At 37.1% G+C, this 18980-nt stretch overlaps 1 protein-coding gene across 5 annotated transcripts in view; it reads right to left on the bottom strand.

Annotated features, from left to right (window-relative positions):
- Positions 1-607: 607 nt before the first annotated feature.
- The window catches only part of LOC143252465 (voltage-gated inwardly rectifying potassium channel KCNH6-like), an 88365-nt gene continuing 69992 nt past the window's right edge, over positions 608-18980 (bottom strand). For 2 of the 5 annotated variants that reach the window (XM_076504629.1, XM_076504630.1), the window contains 4 exons: positions 12556-12975; positions 3036-3429; positions 1918-2117; positions 614-1171 (listed from right to left, as the gene is read on the bottom strand). In XM_076504629.1, the coding sequence (XP_076360744.1) occupies positions 905-1171; positions 1918-2117; positions 3036-3429; positions 12556-12975 (1281 nt within the window). In that variant the 3' untranslated portion in view covers positions 614-904. Of the gene's footprint in view, positions 1172-1917; positions 2118-3035; positions 3430-12555; positions 12976-18980 lie in introns of all 5 variants that reach the window. The other 3 variants (XM_076504633.1, XM_076504634.1, XM_076504631.1) reach the window with 2 other exon arrangements.

Here is an 18980-nt window from a genome sequence, read left to right as displayed (position 1 = left end):
GTCCCTAATTTAGCAATGTTAGACTAGAGGGAAGGCAGCTAGTCATCACCACCCACCGCCAACTCTTTTACTACTCTTTTACCAACGAATAGTTGGATTGACCGTCACATTATAACGCCCTCACAGCTGAGCATGTTTGGTGTGACGGGTATTTGAATTCGCGGTCCTGACATTACGATTCGAGCGCTCTAACCACCTAGCGATGTCGGGCCGATTTATAAAGGAAACAAATAAAACTGATTTTCAACAGAGACTGTTCTAATGTTAAATTATTTTAATCACCGTAATAGTTAGTTATTCTTCAGGAAATAAGTATACTAAAGAAACAGATCTTTTTCTGTCACTGCGTCATTTTGTGTTGTTTCGTATCGAGGTTAAATGTAACGTATTAAGTACTTATAAACGTCTACCAATAACACGGTAGAATTAACAGCTGTTAAGATTTTCTTTCAACCAACTTTCACCAATAATAAGTAATCTATTTTATAACAGACGAATAGAAAAACAGTCTTCGCTGAATACAATATGAGATAAGAAACAGTCAAAACTACTGATGAAAATTAATATTTTTGAAATAAAAATTTAAACCAGGTACGATTCGTAAATATGAATGACAGGCACTTGTGTATTGTCTAAAATTAAACAAATAATTAATATCAATGTTTTACACTTACAGTTTTAAGAACTATTGAAGTGGAAGTCGTTAACGGCTTCAATAAAGTTTATTTTTAAATCGTATAAATATAAAACGTTGATATTTTAACATTTATTAAACTCCAGAAATTATTCAGTGTAAACATTTATCTGTCGTCTAACCTCTCACCCTCTAGGTAAACCAGATCTAAACACGCTCTTTAAAGAATTTAATTGACACATACTTAATTTTAAACAAAACTGGTCGATATTACACTTTATTACCTAGTATAGCCACCATAACATTATCCTTTAATATTTCTATTGTTCCTCTAGATATGAAGAATAAGGCTGTTAAGGCATCTCCGCGATGTACTAAATTGTCTCCAGAGGGTGCATGCGTCGTCTTAAACTTCATCGAAAGTGCTCGTAAACAGCCTGGAGGTGCACCTTTGAAGGCTGGAGTATTTTCTAAGAGGTTTCTGTTTAGATGGAGACAAATATCGGCCTGAAGACACTCGGGGAAACCCTTCAAAACCTAGAGGAAGTATATCGGCCATCTTTTAATTAATTAAGTATTTATTTGTTACCGTTATTTAGGCTTGATATTACGTTGAATTTAACATAAAATTTCAACTGCAAATACGTAATGGGCATATTAAAAATAAGGTTCTAAAATCATTATCTGTGGTAGCGTGTGATGCTGGGTAAAGAACAGAAAAAAATATATTGTTCATAAATGGTTTAGTTCAAACTTCAGTTACCAATAACTTAAATAATACACATTTTATAGAGCTAACGTAACTGTTCTAAGACTTGACTAAAGTCTGACTGTACGTTAACGTCCATGCTATAACATAAATAAATAAAGTGTAATTTAAACAATAGTTTGTTGTTGTTTTTTTAATTTCGCGCAAAGATACTCGAGAGCTATCTGCTCTAGCCGTCCCTAATTTAGCAGTATAAGACTAGAGGGAAGACAGCTAGTCATCACCACCCACCGTCAACTCTTGGGCTACTCTTTTACTAACAAATAGTGTGGTTGAACACGATATTATATATATCCCCACGGCTAAAAGGGCGAAATTGTTTGGTGTAACGAGGATTCAAACCCGTGACCCTCAGACTGCGAGACAAGCGCTTTAACCAGCAGGCCATGTCAGGCCTTAGAATTATATATTATAAGTACAAAACTTTCTGTCGTTACACCGACTGAACCGTTGGAAACACTACACTGTATTACTAGTTTCTTTCATTAGCAGTATTTGTAGAAACAAAACTTACGGTGTTTACATCGATACCGTTGGTGTACGTCCAGGCATGTTGGAAGTACTCCTCCAGTCTTTGTCTGAGTGGATTTGGAACCTGATAAAATTTAACGAACTCTTTGACACGGAGTAGCTGAGTGTGGTACCGAGCTGTTCCTGAGTACAGCCGCTGGATAACAGCAGAGACGTTTCCGAAGATACTGGCGTACATCAAAGCTAGTAACGAATAACATATTTTACAGATGTCCTTTTACTGAGTAACTATGTCGTACAGTCGTTTTAAGTTAAATGTCACAAATCTATCCAATACCTCCGACTAAGAAATGGATATCTCATTCATAGGAAATGTAGTTAATAGCTAGGGACTTTAATGTTACGTCTAATAAAGTTTCAACAAAAGGTATTTCGTTGTAGATTTTGTATAAGGGCGAACTTGTATATAGGATGTACAAAACCAAACTTATTTTAATAATATAGGTTTGTAAGCGTATTCGAGCGTTGAGAAGATAGGATAAACAGGTAACAAACTTGGTATATATATATAATTTGAGGCATATTCTAAATGGAGGGAGGAATCGTTAAAATAATCTATGTTCTAATTTTGAGTTGTTCATGTTTAGTGACTAAAATACATGTAAAAAATACCATTATTATGATGCTGAACGGTTAGGCTTAATATTAAAAGTTATAGAATATTGATACTGAGTTAATGTGCTTGATACATAGCATTAAACGTCTCTTGATATTGTGTGATTATGTAAGAGGTAGTGCGTATTTACGAATACGGTAACTTGTAAAACATTGTGCAAATTTTGGTGAAGAATAGATTAAAAAGTAGTGCGTAATTAGGATATGTGTAAAACATAGTACAACAGTTGCTGTTAAGGGGATACAGTAATGTAAAAAGTAGTAGGGGGAGGCTAGATGTAAAAATTGCGACATATGATGCTGGAAGGTTAGATTAGATGTAAAAAGGTAAGAATGTACATTTAAACCCATCCCTTATTCTTTCCCTCTCTGTAGATATAACAGTTAGTCGATGAGAAACAACAATCAAATATCTTAAAGTTCTATTTAAATCAATTGAGATGGTAACTTGAAAACAACATACTTACCCAGTGCACTACTACTTACATCCAATCAGCATCACTAAGATACTAAAAATCTTCTCTGTATTGGTGTTGGGGGCGACATTTCCAAACCCTACACTGGTAAGACTGGTTATAGTGAAGTACAGCGCTGTGACGTATTTGGCTTTGATGCTAGGCCCTCCGTAAGAGTTGTTGTAGAACTGTAAGGTGGTGTTGGCTAGATGGTCCAACCAACCTATTCTGTGTTTCATAATGTTACGCTCGGCGTTTCCAATTGCATACCAAATACAAGCTAGCCAATGGGCAATTAGCACGAAAGCAGCCACGAGAAGCACCAAAACTGCAGCTCCATACTCAGAGTAGCGGTCAATCTTTCTTGCCACTCGGACCAATCGAAGAAGTCGGGCAGTTTTCAAAAGACCAATCAGTGTGGTTGTCTAACGAAAACGAATCAATCTTATCCTATAACACACTACTTCGTAAATCCTTCTGTTTAACACAAAAGGCCAGTTAAATAATATATTGTTTCACATACAGGTAATAAAATTTTCAAGCGCCATCTGTTGTGAGAAATAACATTAATGTAGCATTGGACTGAATTTGCGTATATTTATCTAAAAGAAAAGGATACAACCACACCTGAATAGAAAATGTACTGGTTGAGCTTCCCTACTGCAGTAAAAAAACTTATTTACGTTGATGACGTCAGTATGTAAATCATGAGACCTTAAAGAAAATAAAAACAAGAAAAAGTATCTATATTATAAACTAGTTGGTTTTCTTACATCGAAATTTATTTATTAAATAATAAAATTAAAACAGAAAAACAACTGTCGTAGGCTTAAGGATCTATATGAAACCTTCAGTGGTTCTAAGAAACGTATAATTATACGTTAAGTACCATAAGCGCATCAGCTTTTTGACATTGAGTTATCACATTTTCACTGAATTTTAGAACAGCCGTTGTTGATAAATTTGATCTGGTTCACTGCTACCGTTGTTGATAAATTTGACCTTTTACGCTGTAATTGATTGAACTTACACTTGTCACTGATGGTAAAGTGTAAGAATAAAACAAGATAATTTACATTCTGTACAACAGACATCCGAACGACCGTATTATTTGTTTTCATATATGAACAAAGAGAACGAATCCAACGAACAGGGTTTAACTAAACAATTAAATCATGGGAATTCCTTGATTGGAAATATTTGTGTAATTACATTACTGATATTCAAATAAAAACTTTATAGATGGAAGTTATCCTAGGCTTCCTATTTTAATTTCTAACTGTATTTTCAACATTTCAATAAAATGCTAAACGTTTGCTTGGATGGATGTTATCATTTATTCAATAAAATACTATGAAGCAATCAACTAGAATTCCAGATTTAAATCTTTAATTGCTACAAGTCAACACATTACGATACACATTTCTACCAGATATCTTCCATATCTCGATGTGCTGCTACATCTATTAGGTGTTTTATTAAATAAGTTACAAAATGTGACCAATCGACATATCTTCTATCTTGCTTTTGCAGTTATATAGATAGGTTAGTTCAAGACAAGAGGAAGGAAAAGTTTGGTAAGGACTTTGGCAGTGACACAGGTAGGTCAATTCAAGACAAGTGAAAGAAAAAGTTTGGTAAGGACTTTGGCAGTGACACAGGTAGGTCAATTCAAGAAAAGAAGAAGGAAAAGTTTGGAAAGTTTGATAAGGACTTTGAAGACAAGAGGAAGGAAAAGTATGGTAAGGACACAGGTAGAATCAATTCAAGAAAAGAAGAAGGAAAAGTTTGGTAAGGACTTTGACAGACACAGGTAGGTCAATTCAAGAAAAGAAGAAGGAAAAGTTTGGTAAGGACTTTGACAGTGACACAGGTAGGTCAATTCAAGAAAGAAGAAGGAAAAGTTTGGAAAGGACTTTGCAGTGACACAGGTAGGTCAATTCAAGAAAGAAGAAGGAAAAGTTTGGTAAGGACTTTGATAGTCAGACAGATAGATCAAAGACAAGAGGAAGGAAAAGTATGGTAAGGACTTTGGCAGTGACACAGGTAGAAGGAAAAGAAAAAGTTTGGTAGGACTTTAGGCAGTGACACAGGTAGGTCAATTCAAGAAAAGAAAGAAGGAAAAAGTTTGGTAAGGACTTTAGTGACAGTAGGTCAATTCAAGAAAAGAAGAAGGAAAAGTTTGGAAAGGACTTTGATAGTCAGACAGATAGATTCGTTCAAGACAAGAGGAAGGAAAAGTATGGTAAGGACTTTGGCAGTGACACAGGTAGGTCAATTCAAGAAAAGAAGAAGGAAAAGTTTGGTAAGGACTTTGGCAGTGACACAGGTAGGTCAATTCAAGAGAAGAAGAAGGAAAAGTTTGGTAAGGACTTTGACAGTGACACAGGTAGGTCAATTCAAGAAAAGAAGAAGGAAAAGTTTGGTAAGGACTTTAGCAGTGACACAGGTAGGTCAATTCAAGAAAAGAAGAAGGAAAAGTTTGGTAAGGACTTTGACAGTGACACAGGTAGGTCAATTCAAGAAAAGAAGAAGGAAAAGTTTGGAAAGGACTTTGATAGTCAGACAGATAGATTCGTTCAAGACAAGAGGAAGGAAAAGTATGTCAAGGAAATCGTTATTCGAACCTGATCACTGAGGAAATTCTGTGGGTTTTTACTGTGGAACACATAGATGACTTTACCAATTATTAAATGTTCCAAATAACTACAGAATAAAATGCGATAGGAATCTGAACTTGTGTTTCTACTTGTGGAGCAGCGATTACTGTTATGGTTATGATATTAAACACTGAAAACTGAAGTTTAATACCCTAACATTAAATGTGACATAATTAAAATTCTATTTTGAGATATACTGTTGCCTACCATCCTGTCCATCCCATCTGAGGGGTTCTAATATTTAAAAACGTAGCTGCTAGCAGACAAATGATACGTTAACTGTTTTTATACATCTCCGACTTGAAGTCTCTAATGAACTATTTAAGAGAAATATGAAAGTGCAGCCTAGCGTTAGTTTCAGAACTAAGTAATCGCGTTCACCATGACAGACTTTGACAGGAATCACCTAACAAAGTCTGATCCTGGATTTTTAAAGATATATGACATGATTTATAGAGGTGTGTGTTTTCTTATAGCAAAATCACATTGGGCTGTCTGCTGAGTCCTCCAAGGGGAATCGAACCCCTGATTTTATCGTTGTAAATCCGAAGACTTACCACTGTACCGGCGGCGTACTTATACAGAGGTGTCTCATTCATCTTCAGAGCACATGACTGACTGAAAGATGCCCCGTTCATTTTAAAAACTTGTACGAGACGGTGAGCCATTCCAAACTACACATTCGTGTTAAATGTAACACAAACAGCGACATATGAGGTAGAAAGGGTCTTAGAACACTAGGAAGCTATTCAAAAAGCTACTTCAGAGCTCTCCTGTTTAAACCACACTCTGACTAGAAGTTAGACTAGAGACAACGGTCACTGTACTCTTTTACACAAAAGGCTACTGCGCTGGTTGCTCGTGGCTGCGACCTTTGCCAATCATCCATTGACTAATCAATAGGTTAATAAGGCAAAGGTAAACGTTAACTGTTTTTAGTGTTTTTATTCAAATCGAAAATAGAAAAATCAATATTCAAATTCAAATATTTCAATAAAACACTTGAAATGTTTCATACATCAAACCACCGAATATTCGTGAATTAAAATATTAGCTTTTTTGATATATTTTTTATCAATGAACAGATTTATAAGACAGTAAACAGAGAACTCTGTTAGATTATCATCCAACTGAAAAACTCTGCCAACTGGAGCTTATAATTACCAATTTCAACCTTCCATTTGTGGTTACAGAAGTTCTGTAAATCAACGACAGTTTTTCCAAACTAGCAAGTGTTTACTGAATTAAATATTAACGGTGAAACTTCAACACGTTTACTTCACCTTTAAGTCATTAAAAGTAAAGCAGTTTGTTATAATACGTTAACAACACAGCATTTAGTATATAGACTACAGACGTGGCCTTTCGTCCAGTACCATGGTTCATGAAGCCGGTCGGGACAGACTTATCAGTAATTTAGTGTTATATCATGAATTTTCTTAAACAGTCACTGATAATTAGATTTAGTGAACTGTAATTGTTACCCACTTTATTCACATAATTTATTGAGTTTTTTTTAGGCGAGGATTAATAGCATTATATTCATTTATTTTATATCTAACATGGTTATTTTATTTGAAGTAACACTTCTCTAACTTAGTGGAACTGGCAAACCAGCAAGCTGGTACGATAAATAGAAGTGGATTTCTGACATCGGTTTAATTTATGAGGGACAGCAAACAGCCATGTTAAGCTTCTTAAATAATAAAAACACTGCTCCGTTTTCATATGTATATAAAACACACAAAAAAGCAATTTTCAAAACAGCTTTTAAAGAAAGAATGTTTTGTTAACATTTATTCTTATCTAATGATAGTTACCCACCAGAATATGACGATTCACCTTAAATCAAATAACTGAAAGGTAATGTTGGATGGTGGTTTTAGTCAGATTGCCCTGTGGTTACTATGTCAAAGGAGCAAGTAGAAAGCTCCAAGCCCATGATATGTCACAGATCACAATCTACAGTCTTCGCTGTAGACAAGGTATAAAGGCAATAGTTGTCACTCGTGTAAAAGTAGACATGTAGGCGGCGGATGTTGCTAACTAGTTTTCCTCTCTCTGGCTGTTTAGCTTATTTATCACAAAAAGAGTGGTTCAGGTTGAAAACTTCGGATCATCCCACAAGAGAAAGTAACTGAATACCGGATTATCCCAGAAGAAAGGGGAACAGAATACCGGATTAGAAGGTAAAACTGAGGGCTTAAGTTTTATAGAACCTATAAAAGTGAAACTGCGATTTTAGTTTTATTCGAAACTTTTCTTCAATTATCGGGAAGTTCTAAAGGAATTATAAAGTCTGAGAGGGTGTATTCAGCTCTCTAAAAATGTGATAATAAAAGTGTTAACCTTGGATTTTAGCCTCAAACTGAACTTACTAGAGAAAGTTTACTGCAAACCACAAATTTCTTTAAAGTTGACGCGGTAAGATAAAATGGAATTTTAAAACACAGAATGAACCAGTCTATCACAAAATCAGTTTATATAGAGCTTTACATGAGAATATCCCCAATGGATTGACTGAAATTGACTTGCTTTACGTAACATATAAAAAGAACTGTAGCGAAATAATTAGAGTTCGACTTGGTTTCAATTTATTTTTCTTCCCGTAAGGGAATCGTCATGGCAACAACTTACATTGGCTCAGATGAAAGAAAGTCCTCTAAACATTGGGAAGACCGAGTGAAATAGATTTTAGACACATGCTCTTTTACGTTGCTTCCTACGTATGTAAACAAAAAAAAAAACTATTTCATTATTACTAAAAGTTAAAAATCATTGTGCACGTAAGTTTGGATGTGAATTTTATGTGAGATACAAGTTATCTATTAGTGAAGACGTGTGAGGTATTTTTTCTTGAATATTCCGTGCCAACGCTAGATGGCACTTTTCCAACTTGACAATTACTGATGTAATCTATAAAGTTAGCCTATTATTGATCGTTCCGCTTTTCAAGATTAGATTTATTTTAAACTCTCTACAAATCAACCATTCGCCAGAATTATACCACTTTTTTATATATTAAACCTTCAAACACGGATATTATACGTACCTTCTATTCCTCGAGGAAGAAACGTGGGAGAGAAAAAGAAAAAAATATGTCATCTGATCATAAACAACTAAGATACTGTATTAGACACAGTAAATCATATTATATTAATCAAGATAGTTCTATTTCATACAATAACTGGAAGGTACTTGATATAAAAAACAAAATAAAAAGTTACAAAAAGCGTGTCTATTGGAGCAGACTTTCAATAGTTACAAAAAGCGTGTCTATTGGAGCAGACTTTCAACAGTTACAAAAAGCGTGTCTATTGGAGCAGACTTTCCAGAACACACTGCTGCTTACTTCATAAACCCTCAAGATTTTAGAAACATTTCTAGACACGTTAATTCTCATTTCATAAATACGTAGGGAAGTCCAGTATGGCGCTCGACTCGTAATCTGAGGTTGCAAGTTCGAATCCTCGTCACACCAAACATGCTCGCCCTATCAGCCGTGGGGGCGTTATCATATAACGGTCAATCCCACTATTCGTTGGTAAAAGAGTAGCCCAAGAGTTGGCGGTGGGTGGTGATGACTAGCTGCCTTCCCTCTAATCTTACACAACTAAATTAGGGACGGCTAGCGCAGATAGCCCTCGTGTAGCTTTGCGCGAAATTCAAAACAAACAAATATGTAGGAATCGAGAAACATACTGCGTATTCTTCTTTGCCATTATCCTAAACCTATAAAGAGTTTGGCAGCACTTCGTGGTTGACATGAGGAACTGGAAAATTCACGGATACGATATCTTCTAAACTAGGCGGAAGTCCTGCGAACTGAACTGAACTGACTGTAAGTCGAAGAGTACTGCTGGGATAGGCAGAACCCCAGGGGCATGTATAAAGTTTCTGGTTTCTAACTGTTTAACCTTAGTAGTTCCTTCCGTTTAAACCCTGGGACACAAATCCGAGTAGAATTCGGGAAGTATACAGAAATGATTTCTTTTACCACTCTCGTAGTATAAGGTTAAGTAAGAGAAACCACAAAAGAAGAAAAACAAAGCATGGGGGGAGAGGGGTAGGAAGATGAAATAAAAAAAACAAAACGCAAATAACTTGATGGTAAATTTCTACACTAGACTAAGACTTTGATTAGCAACTGATATGTCCACAAACCCACTGGGTGGGGATCTACAAATTCAATACTCCAAAACATTGTGTAGGTGGAAAACGGGAGTTCCTGACAAACTTCATTTTTACTACCTCGTGGGCCAGGCATGGCCAGGTGAGTTAAGGCATTCGACTCGTAATCTGAGGGTCGCATCAAACATTCTCTCTCTTTTAGTCGTGGGAGCGTTATAATGTGACGGTCAATCCCACTATTCGTTGGCAGTGGGTGGTGATGACTAGTTGCCTTCCTTTGAGTAGCTTTGCGCGAAATCATGAACAAACCAAACCACCATCTGGACGCCGGGAAATGCTTGAGCTGGAGGGGTGGAAACGAAAAGTAAATATGGCTATCTCACGTTATAGCTGTCAAGGTGGACAGGTGGCTACGACATATTTAATAGGTTGCTGCAAGGAGCGGGAACTGTTTTGTTAGGGTGTTGCCAGTGGATTATCTAGAGTCAAACGTTTTTATAAGCCTCACGGTACTGTTGTTGATATCCGGCACTACGTTTTAGGTGTCGAAGTAGCTGGAAGGTGCGTATTTGGGTAAAGAAAAGCTAATCTTTATACCGAAAGCATGTAAATGATCGGACATGTCACATGTGTCTTTTTTTTGCCGCATTCGAATAGTAGCACGATATTGTTTGACTCTTTGAAGTTAGCCACAAAGCTACGCAATGAACTATCCATGCCTTACCCATGACGGGTATCGAAACCCGGTTTTTAGCATTAAGGGTCCACAAACATACCGCTTTGCCATTGGACTCTAGTAGGCCGATAAAAGCTTTATAGATAGTCACAACAGTGTCAGATACGCAACCTTTTCGGATACTCTCGATTTTTTTTCTTAAATGAGTGACACATTGATTTATAGGCTTGCTGATTTCTACAGTTTAAGTTACGGTTAAATACAATTCCCAGTTGATAATGAAGTTCAATTGGCGGGTTTAACCTGATTAGGATTTTTTTTCCCCTCTTTAAACATCAGTCAAAATAATATTCCTGAGTTTAATATCAACTGTTTTAGGGTAACACGCCACTTGTCACCCATCCGAAACGTTGTCGGGAGAAACTTGAACTCTGCAACGATCGGCGGACCACATGTCCTTAAAATGGCTACGTTCTTAGCACATGGGTATACAGAAGTTAGGGTAAAGTTCGCCGAAGATGTAGAGAGAAGGAATCTTGTGGGTCTCCGGCTTGGAGCTGAAGTGGATGAGAGAGTCTAATTAATTCTAAATTTGACGTTTCTTTAATCTGGAGATTCAACATGTGAAAGTTTCAACTAAGCTGTGTCACCATAGTTTGTAGAGAAAACCTGAATGACAGTGTCACTGGTGGTTAGCGTATGTCAATGATAACGTAGTTGGTCTAAACTACGTATTGTAACGTATTGATGTGTCAGAGACTATTTTACACGCTAGTATTGTAACGTATTGATGTGTCAGAGACTATTTTACACGCTAGATTAATAATTAATGGGTTGGTTGTATAGGTAGTCGTTGTTTCTGGGTTAACAATGATAACTGTTCACCAGTTGGTTCGGTAGCCGTGTTTTGAGGGATTGGTTGTAAAGGTTGGTGAGATAGGACATGTACTTCTAGGGGACTGTTTCCAAAACATTTTCTGTGATTCCATCCGTTTCCGGGGCCGGGTTTTTAAGCATTCCAATTAATGTAAGTTTTAACTTCAACTAACTACACTAACGTGGCAGGGGTTCAGTTTAGAGAGAGAGAAATCAGAAGAGTTCTCTCTCCAACTGGGGTGTTCAGGAACGTTGTAGTTCCTCTTCGTCCCCTTTCGTGGATTGTTATTAAGATTAAGTGGTGTTTTTTTTTTTATTATTATTATTTTAATAAATTAATTATCGTTATTATTCTTGACTTTTTGGGTGGAGAATGTCTCTAAATGTTGTTTTGGGTGGAGGCAAAGGCAGCAGTGGAAAGAAAGGCCGGGACCTGTCCCGAAAGGAAAAAGTTGGGCAGATGTGAACATGAATGTAATTCATTCAAATCCAGATCAAATCAAACGGCCCGATTCAGGGTCTGGCAAAAAAGTTTCCTGGGCTGGGATCTAGAAATCCAATGCCTGAAGATTTTGATGTGGGGGGAAACGGGAGTGCCGCGAGAAAACCCACTTTCACACGACAGGACAGTCTTAGGACCGACTGACCCATGTTCAACTGCTGTTCACATGGAACCCTTCTCCACTTTCGAACGGATTTCTCGCTTTTTTTTTAACTTCAACCACGCGATGTTGTTGTTAACGTAAAGGGTGTCGCTGTGGAAACGTAAGGAACGGTTGGCGGAGATGGATTTGTTGACGGCACTAATAGTGAAGATGTGGTAGTTGATACTTAAAGGGGTAAACCTCAAGGTTATGTATGAAGTATTTCTGGTTCTGCTGTGACAATTAAAACTGTAAGCCAGGCACTAGTGGTAATAATGTGGAAGTTGATACTTAAAGGGGTAAACCTCAAGGAAAAAATAATACCCTATCCGATATTTAAGGAATTATAATTAGCTCTTATCAAGCTTAAAAGTAGTTTCTAAAATTAGTTATCTAGGAAGCAACAGTTTACAAAATATATTTTGAATGGAATGAAACACTGATTACCATGTTGTTTTCTTAAATACAAAGTGCGTTACCAATAACCATGTCCTACTGATTTCAATAAATAGTCACAGTAATTGGCAAGCACTAATAGAACTGGTTTATAAAAACTACTCTTACCTCGTCAGTCTCAGTGCCAAAGAGTAGCAAGTCAAAAGGAATGGCCGCCACCACATCGATGATGAACCAGCCTCGAAGATAATGTGCTGCGATCTGACTTGGAACACTAACCACTTCTTCATTGGTGTTAACGTAGGTGGTTCGAAAGTTGATGAGTATATCGATGATAAACATGACATCAACTAAAAGGTCGATGATGACGATAGGGTCGTCACTGTACTTCTTGTTCCGTTTGGTTTTGGTTTCGTTTAACAAGAAGGCTGCGACGTAAGGAGTGAATATCGCGGTGTAGATGACAAGAAGGAGTATTATCCAGTCCCAGAAGGCTTTAAAAGGGGAGTAATGAAGGATGGTCCATTTGTGGGCTCGGGGATTCTGAAGCTTGTATTCTGGAAGGACATCCCCTCCTAAGGATAAAACCTGAGGAATAAGAAAATTGAACCTGTATTCCAGACACCAGGGGAGAAATCTAATCTTATTATGCTAGAAACCTAAGATTAAAAATCATAGAGTTTACAACAAATTATAGCTCCCAAAACTAAAGGGGCATTCGGTGGGGTGCACACCTCCACTAGGCAACGTTAATCATATTCGGTTTTTAAAAAAATATCAAAATGTGTTCGTATGTCCATTATTATCTAAAACAGCGTTAACAGAAAGGAAATTGTCATTACCATGCTGTGACCTTTACTTTGAGGGCGTAGATCCTGAGGGGATGGGTGGGGTACATCCCCTATCATTTTAGGTGGGGGTATGGTGCACACAATCATCCCCCTACAGTTTGGTCTGTTGAATTGTTTTATTGCATCACAGGCCGACAAATTGTGTGTTTGTTCTTGTGATTCTCGTGTTCTTACCAATCGAATTGCATAATTAGGCCGAGATGTAGACTTTTTCAGTAGCCGAAATGTACATCTTTAATATAAGCGTGCTTTTAAGCTTTTCGATCTAAGTCATAGTTCGTAAGCATCAGTCAGTAGGCCTAAGTATACATGCAAGGCTTGCAAGCACTATCACAGAATCTACCTACGTCTTGTACGTAGTGTAAAATTAAGTAAAATTTCCATCACAACAAATTGAACAGAGCATGAAATTCGAAAATATTACTCCCAAGCGTAAACTCCTGTGATCTAGAACTGGCAGGCCATTTGTAGCTTGTAGCTGCATCAATCTTATGTGTATATTGTGCGGTTTTCCGAAGCCATTTGTTCTTATGCATGTCTAGCCGGTTTTATTGTCGAACGCCTTACTCTCCATAGCTGCCGAAGCCACTGACTATAGTGTACGTTTAGTGTACAGTTAACGACAGGTTCAAGCCGCTCGGATCCAGACGTGCCCTACATCACCCTCTCCGCTCCCTTTGGTCAGAATCTCGATTTTAGAACAGGGCTCATTTGTGGCCTGTGTTTGTGGCCCTCATTAATCCATGAAATTCCAGATTATCATCCCCCTCTAATAAAGTACTGGTGCTTTATGGTAAAAGAACATTATATTCTCCTATCATAGATAGTAAAAATATTGTATTTTGTTGTATAATTATAACACAAAAGGAGCGATTTCAACGGCCTGAAGCCTCGACTCGAATTGTATTGCTAGTTTTTGTTTAGGTATTTTTATTTAATAGACGTGCTTACAGACATTATATCACAACGTGTTTGCCTTTTGATGAGCTTTAACATGAATATAATATATTTGTGATTGTTTAAGTATTTTTCGAGAAACTTGCAATTACTTGTGTTGTAACTAGCATACATTATTGTCCCAGCGATGCCCAGGCGGTCAGTCGGCTCGGTGGACACTGTGAGGTTCGCGCGTTCGACTTAAATACATTGTACAGTTCAGTCCTACTTCCATTCTGATCTATCTTCGTTCGTTGTACGTTAGCGTTTTTCAATAAAGACTGTATTTTAGCCTGTTAAATCATCTGGGAAACAGATGACAATTATGACAAGCAAGCGTCTGAAACTTTCTGTTATTAGACAGTTTTGCAAGCCAGTTACTAGTACTACAAGTGACAATGCAGATGCAGATAATCCAACAACCTCAAGCAAATGAATAGAAACTTGCCATACAGAGGAAATACCATGTTCATCAGAGGACGAGTCTGAAAATGCTTATGCAACTATTGCACATCATGAACCACCAGACAGTTGTGAAACAAGTTTGTGCAGTAATGAAAAATCTGACACTCCACAGATAATGTGTGGAAAGCCATATCATCCAGACTCGCAACTAATACCACGAACGAAAGCAAAATCTCAAAATATCAACTTCCAGAGCAAGTGTTTTGAGTTCCCATGGCTGCACTTTGACAATCAGACTCAAAAAGTCATATGCTTTCATTGTGCCAAGGTGGAAAATAGAGGCCTTTTTTACAGGGAAATTAGAGAGATCAGTGGAGTATACCTTCATAATCACTGGATTTTGCAACTGGAAAAAGGCGAAACAGAAATTCAACGAACACCAATCCTCCTCTCAACACAGATTCGCTACATCTCCAGAAGGTTCACTTGATGTAAGTCCAGTGACTATCCAGCTACATGATGGTAAAAAGAAGCATCAGGAAGAATACAAAAGAAGTCTAGCCAAAATATTCAGAAGTTTACGTTTCTTACTGCGTCAAGGCTTAGCATTACGTGGACATACTGATACGGAGGGGAACTTCCTGCAGTTAATGAAGCTTCTGGAAGAGGAATATCCTGAGTTTACGGCCTACTTGTCAAAGTAAACCACATTCACATCACCAAAGGCTCAGAATTAAATATATAAGATGTTCAGCTATCAAATATTGAGGAACATATCACACGTTTTGTTTTGTTTTTTAATCTCGTACAAAGCTACTCGAGGGCTATCTGTGCTAGCCGTCCCTAATTTAGCAGTGTAAGACTAGAGGGAAGGCAGCTAGTCATCACCACCCACCGCCAACTCTTGGGCTAATCTTTTACCAACGAATAGTGGGATTGACCGTCACAATATAACGTTCACACGGCTGGGAAGGCGAGCATATTTAGCGCAACGGGATAGGACACGAAGTGCAGCAAAGTAAGATCTTTTCATAAATGGTTGATGGCACTCAAGACGTTACAGGTGCCGAACAGGAAGCAATATGTGTACGATACGTAGATGAGAACCTTCATGTCTATGAAACATTTCTTGGTTTGTACAGTGTTTCCAATACAACTGGTGAAATAATATCCTCGACTATATTTGATGTACTAACTAGACTCAATTTACCATTGTCAAGATTAAGAACCCAAACTTATGATGGAGCCGCTAACATGAGTGGTGCGTACAATGGATGTCAGGCAAAAATAAAAGAGAAGCAACCATCAGTTTTGTTTTTTCACTGCAGAGCACACAAGGCTAATTTAATAATGTAACATGCAGTTGAAGCTTGTGAATATGTTCGAGATTCTATCCAGTGGGTACATGAACTTAATGTCTTGCATCAAAGGTCAGGTAAATACAATCTTTAAAAATATTGTATCGTCAGACACCCACAATGGTCCAGTTAAATACATCCGCCCACTGTGTCAACACGCTGGTTGTGCCGCCTATCTGCAATTACATGTGCAAATAATCACTACAGTTACATTATTGATTCTTTGTCTGAATTAGCAAGTGAAAAATCAGATGTAGCAGTGAAAGCACGAGGTCTGCTGGACAGATTTGACAAAGGAAAGACAGTTTTGGGATTGTTGATGGCTCAGCATCCATTAGCTGCATTAGAGGAACTAAACCGTGCATTCCAAGCCATATCAGCGACAGTATCTGGCATGTTTGAAGCATCTGCAATGACAGTTGAGCAATTACGGGTATTGCGAACAGAGGAAAATTACAACAAGATATTTGATGAAGCTGAGAAAAAGGTAACTTCCCTAGATCTGGTGCCTATTGAACTACCACGCATTCGCAGACCCCCCAGAAGGATCACAGGTGATGGCTCAGCATACCATTCTGCAACAGTTAGAGATTACTAATAGAAGCCAATATTTTAAATTTGTGAACACAGTCATAGAACATCTGACCACTAGATTCAATGCAGACAACAATGACTTGAGGCAATATCTGGCACTTGAGAACATGGTCACATCTGGCAAGATTGACAACTCGGTTATAAACTTCTATCCAGAAATCTCTGCACAACGGCTCGAGTTTCAGCTGCCCATGTTCAAAGGAACAACAAAAGTAGTATCTCTGAAAGGTGCGAAAGATGTTTACTGTAAAATGCATGAAACAAGTCAGCAGATGTTTAGTGAAGTGTTTCTTTTCATGAAAATTTTGCTTGTATGTCCAGTATTCAGCTGCAATGTGAACGCAGCTTTTCCACATTAAGACGTTTAAAGACGTGGTTAAGGTCAACTATGTCTCAGTGCCGCTTCAACCATGTGGCAGTTTGTGACACTCACAAAGATGAGGTCGACAAGATAAATATGGAAGAGCTTATGAAAGAATTCATAAACAGATTATCACAAAGGAGGTCTATGCTTGGGAACATGTAGACTATAGGACTAAATGAATCTTACTTCAATGAAAAGTATGAATAATTATGTGCTACATTGTATTGATGTGTAATTTACAAGAGTTCGCAAAGACATTTTAATTATTTTTTATCAGGTTCACGAAATCAGTGATTACCAATTTGCAAATTGAACAGTCCACATAAGTGGTTGCAAAAATCCTCCTCCCCCCATAGGGTGTAAAAAATCTACGCCCCTGCCTTCGACCCTCCAAAAACTAATCACTTCCAAGTTGGGTTATAGTCCAAATGTATACCAACCTTCGTCCAAATCCATTTAACCGTCTTTGAGAAATCTTACTGGCAAACATAAGCACATGGGTGGATGGATGTAGGTGAAAATTTTCACCCAACAAAGTTTATTTTACAAGTTAAGAATTCTTACGTCTTCCGTAGAACACCAGTGGCTAAAATAGTGAATATGATCCTATCGAACAATATTTTATAACCAAAAAGCAAAAACTATATATGTACGTGTGTGTACGTGAAAACCGCTAATTCTGATCTCGATGTAAAACTCTTATTTTTTTTAAAAAGTGTCAACGAGCAGATAACTGAAATATCTTAACTGTATAAAATAATTAGAAAAATACAGTAATAACTATTCTGATTCTATTCTGCCTGTTGCGACTCTCATCATCTCGACAAGGATGAACAAATTATTGAAGATGCTTGATGCAGATCGTCATAGTTTGTGACAAAAGTGGCATGCGCACTTGTCATACACCTCGTGGGGTCGTGACTTACCATTTGAGAAACACTGACCTAGTGATTGATTGAATGATTGTTTTTGGATTTTCGCGCAAAGCTACACTAGGGTTATCTGCGCTAGCCGTTCCTAATTTAGCAGTGTAAGACTAGAAGAAAGGCAGCTAGTTATAACCATCCACCCCCAACTTTTGGGCTACACTTTTACCAAAGAATAGTGGGATTGACCGTACCATTATTACGCCCCCATGTTTTTAATATGATGCACAAAATGTACGAATGTTTCGAAGGGGTTTCTTCCTTAACGAAATGCAACCATTTTCTTAGGTGACAAGAAGAAGAAACATTTTGGTTTCGTTTGGACGTGAAACGTTTTACAGTTACCAGTGAGTTTTTAAATATTACGGTAACAATACTGGTGTCTGCAGGTCAAACTCGTAAAATTAATATGTTGAAAACCGTCTTATATTTCACATTAATCTCAGTTTTATTTCCCAGATGATAATATATGTGTTAGCTTTTCTAAAGTATTAGTAACGTATAAAGTAATCAATACCATTTAACATCATGAGAAGTGAGAAAAAAAAACTATAGACGAAATTGTACTAAAATTAGTCAATAATTTTAATAACATTCAATAGATGGCAATCAAAATTGAGTAGTTCCGTCATGAAGTCGGTACAAATGTTGGATACTTAACGACAGGAAGCGACAGTATAGTTATATTTTACAGATGCTATTGCGGTCCTCGAGAAAAACAAAAAATCTCCCATGGTGTTCGTAAAGAGAAGGGCTTTGAGAGCCACAAATATCAACATCTGAAGTGTCAACATTCATTGTTTCTGTTGCTGATTATGTTTTCTCAAAGGTAAAACATGGAGCAGAAAATTTTGTATTTTACGTCAAACAAAAATATTTTCGAAATTGTAAGATCTGCTAAAGCTTATGTTACTTTAGTCTGAAAGTTCACACCAGGGTGTTTTTTGTCTGTAATGTTATTTGAATAATAAATATCGTTAAATTATCACATTTGGATGTCCTGTGTCTGTAATGTTATTGGGATAATAACTGTTCTTAATTTACAACAAATAATAAAATATGAAACATTATGTTTCAAATTGTTGTTCTCAAAAATCAAACCTCATCCTGGGGTAACATTAAAAATATAACATACACCTGTATATTTCACTTAAAAAAA

The sequence above is a fragment of the Tachypleus tridentatus genome, chromosome 6 (genome assembly GCF_004210375.1).
Source record: "Tachypleus tridentatus isolate NWPU-2018 chromosome 6, ASM421037v1, whole genome shotgun sequence".
Lineage (NCBI taxonomy): Eukaryota > Metazoa > Arthropoda > Merostomata > Xiphosura > Limulidae > Tachypleus > Tachypleus tridentatus.
This window is presented reverse-complemented; position numbering and strand designations above follow the sequence as displayed.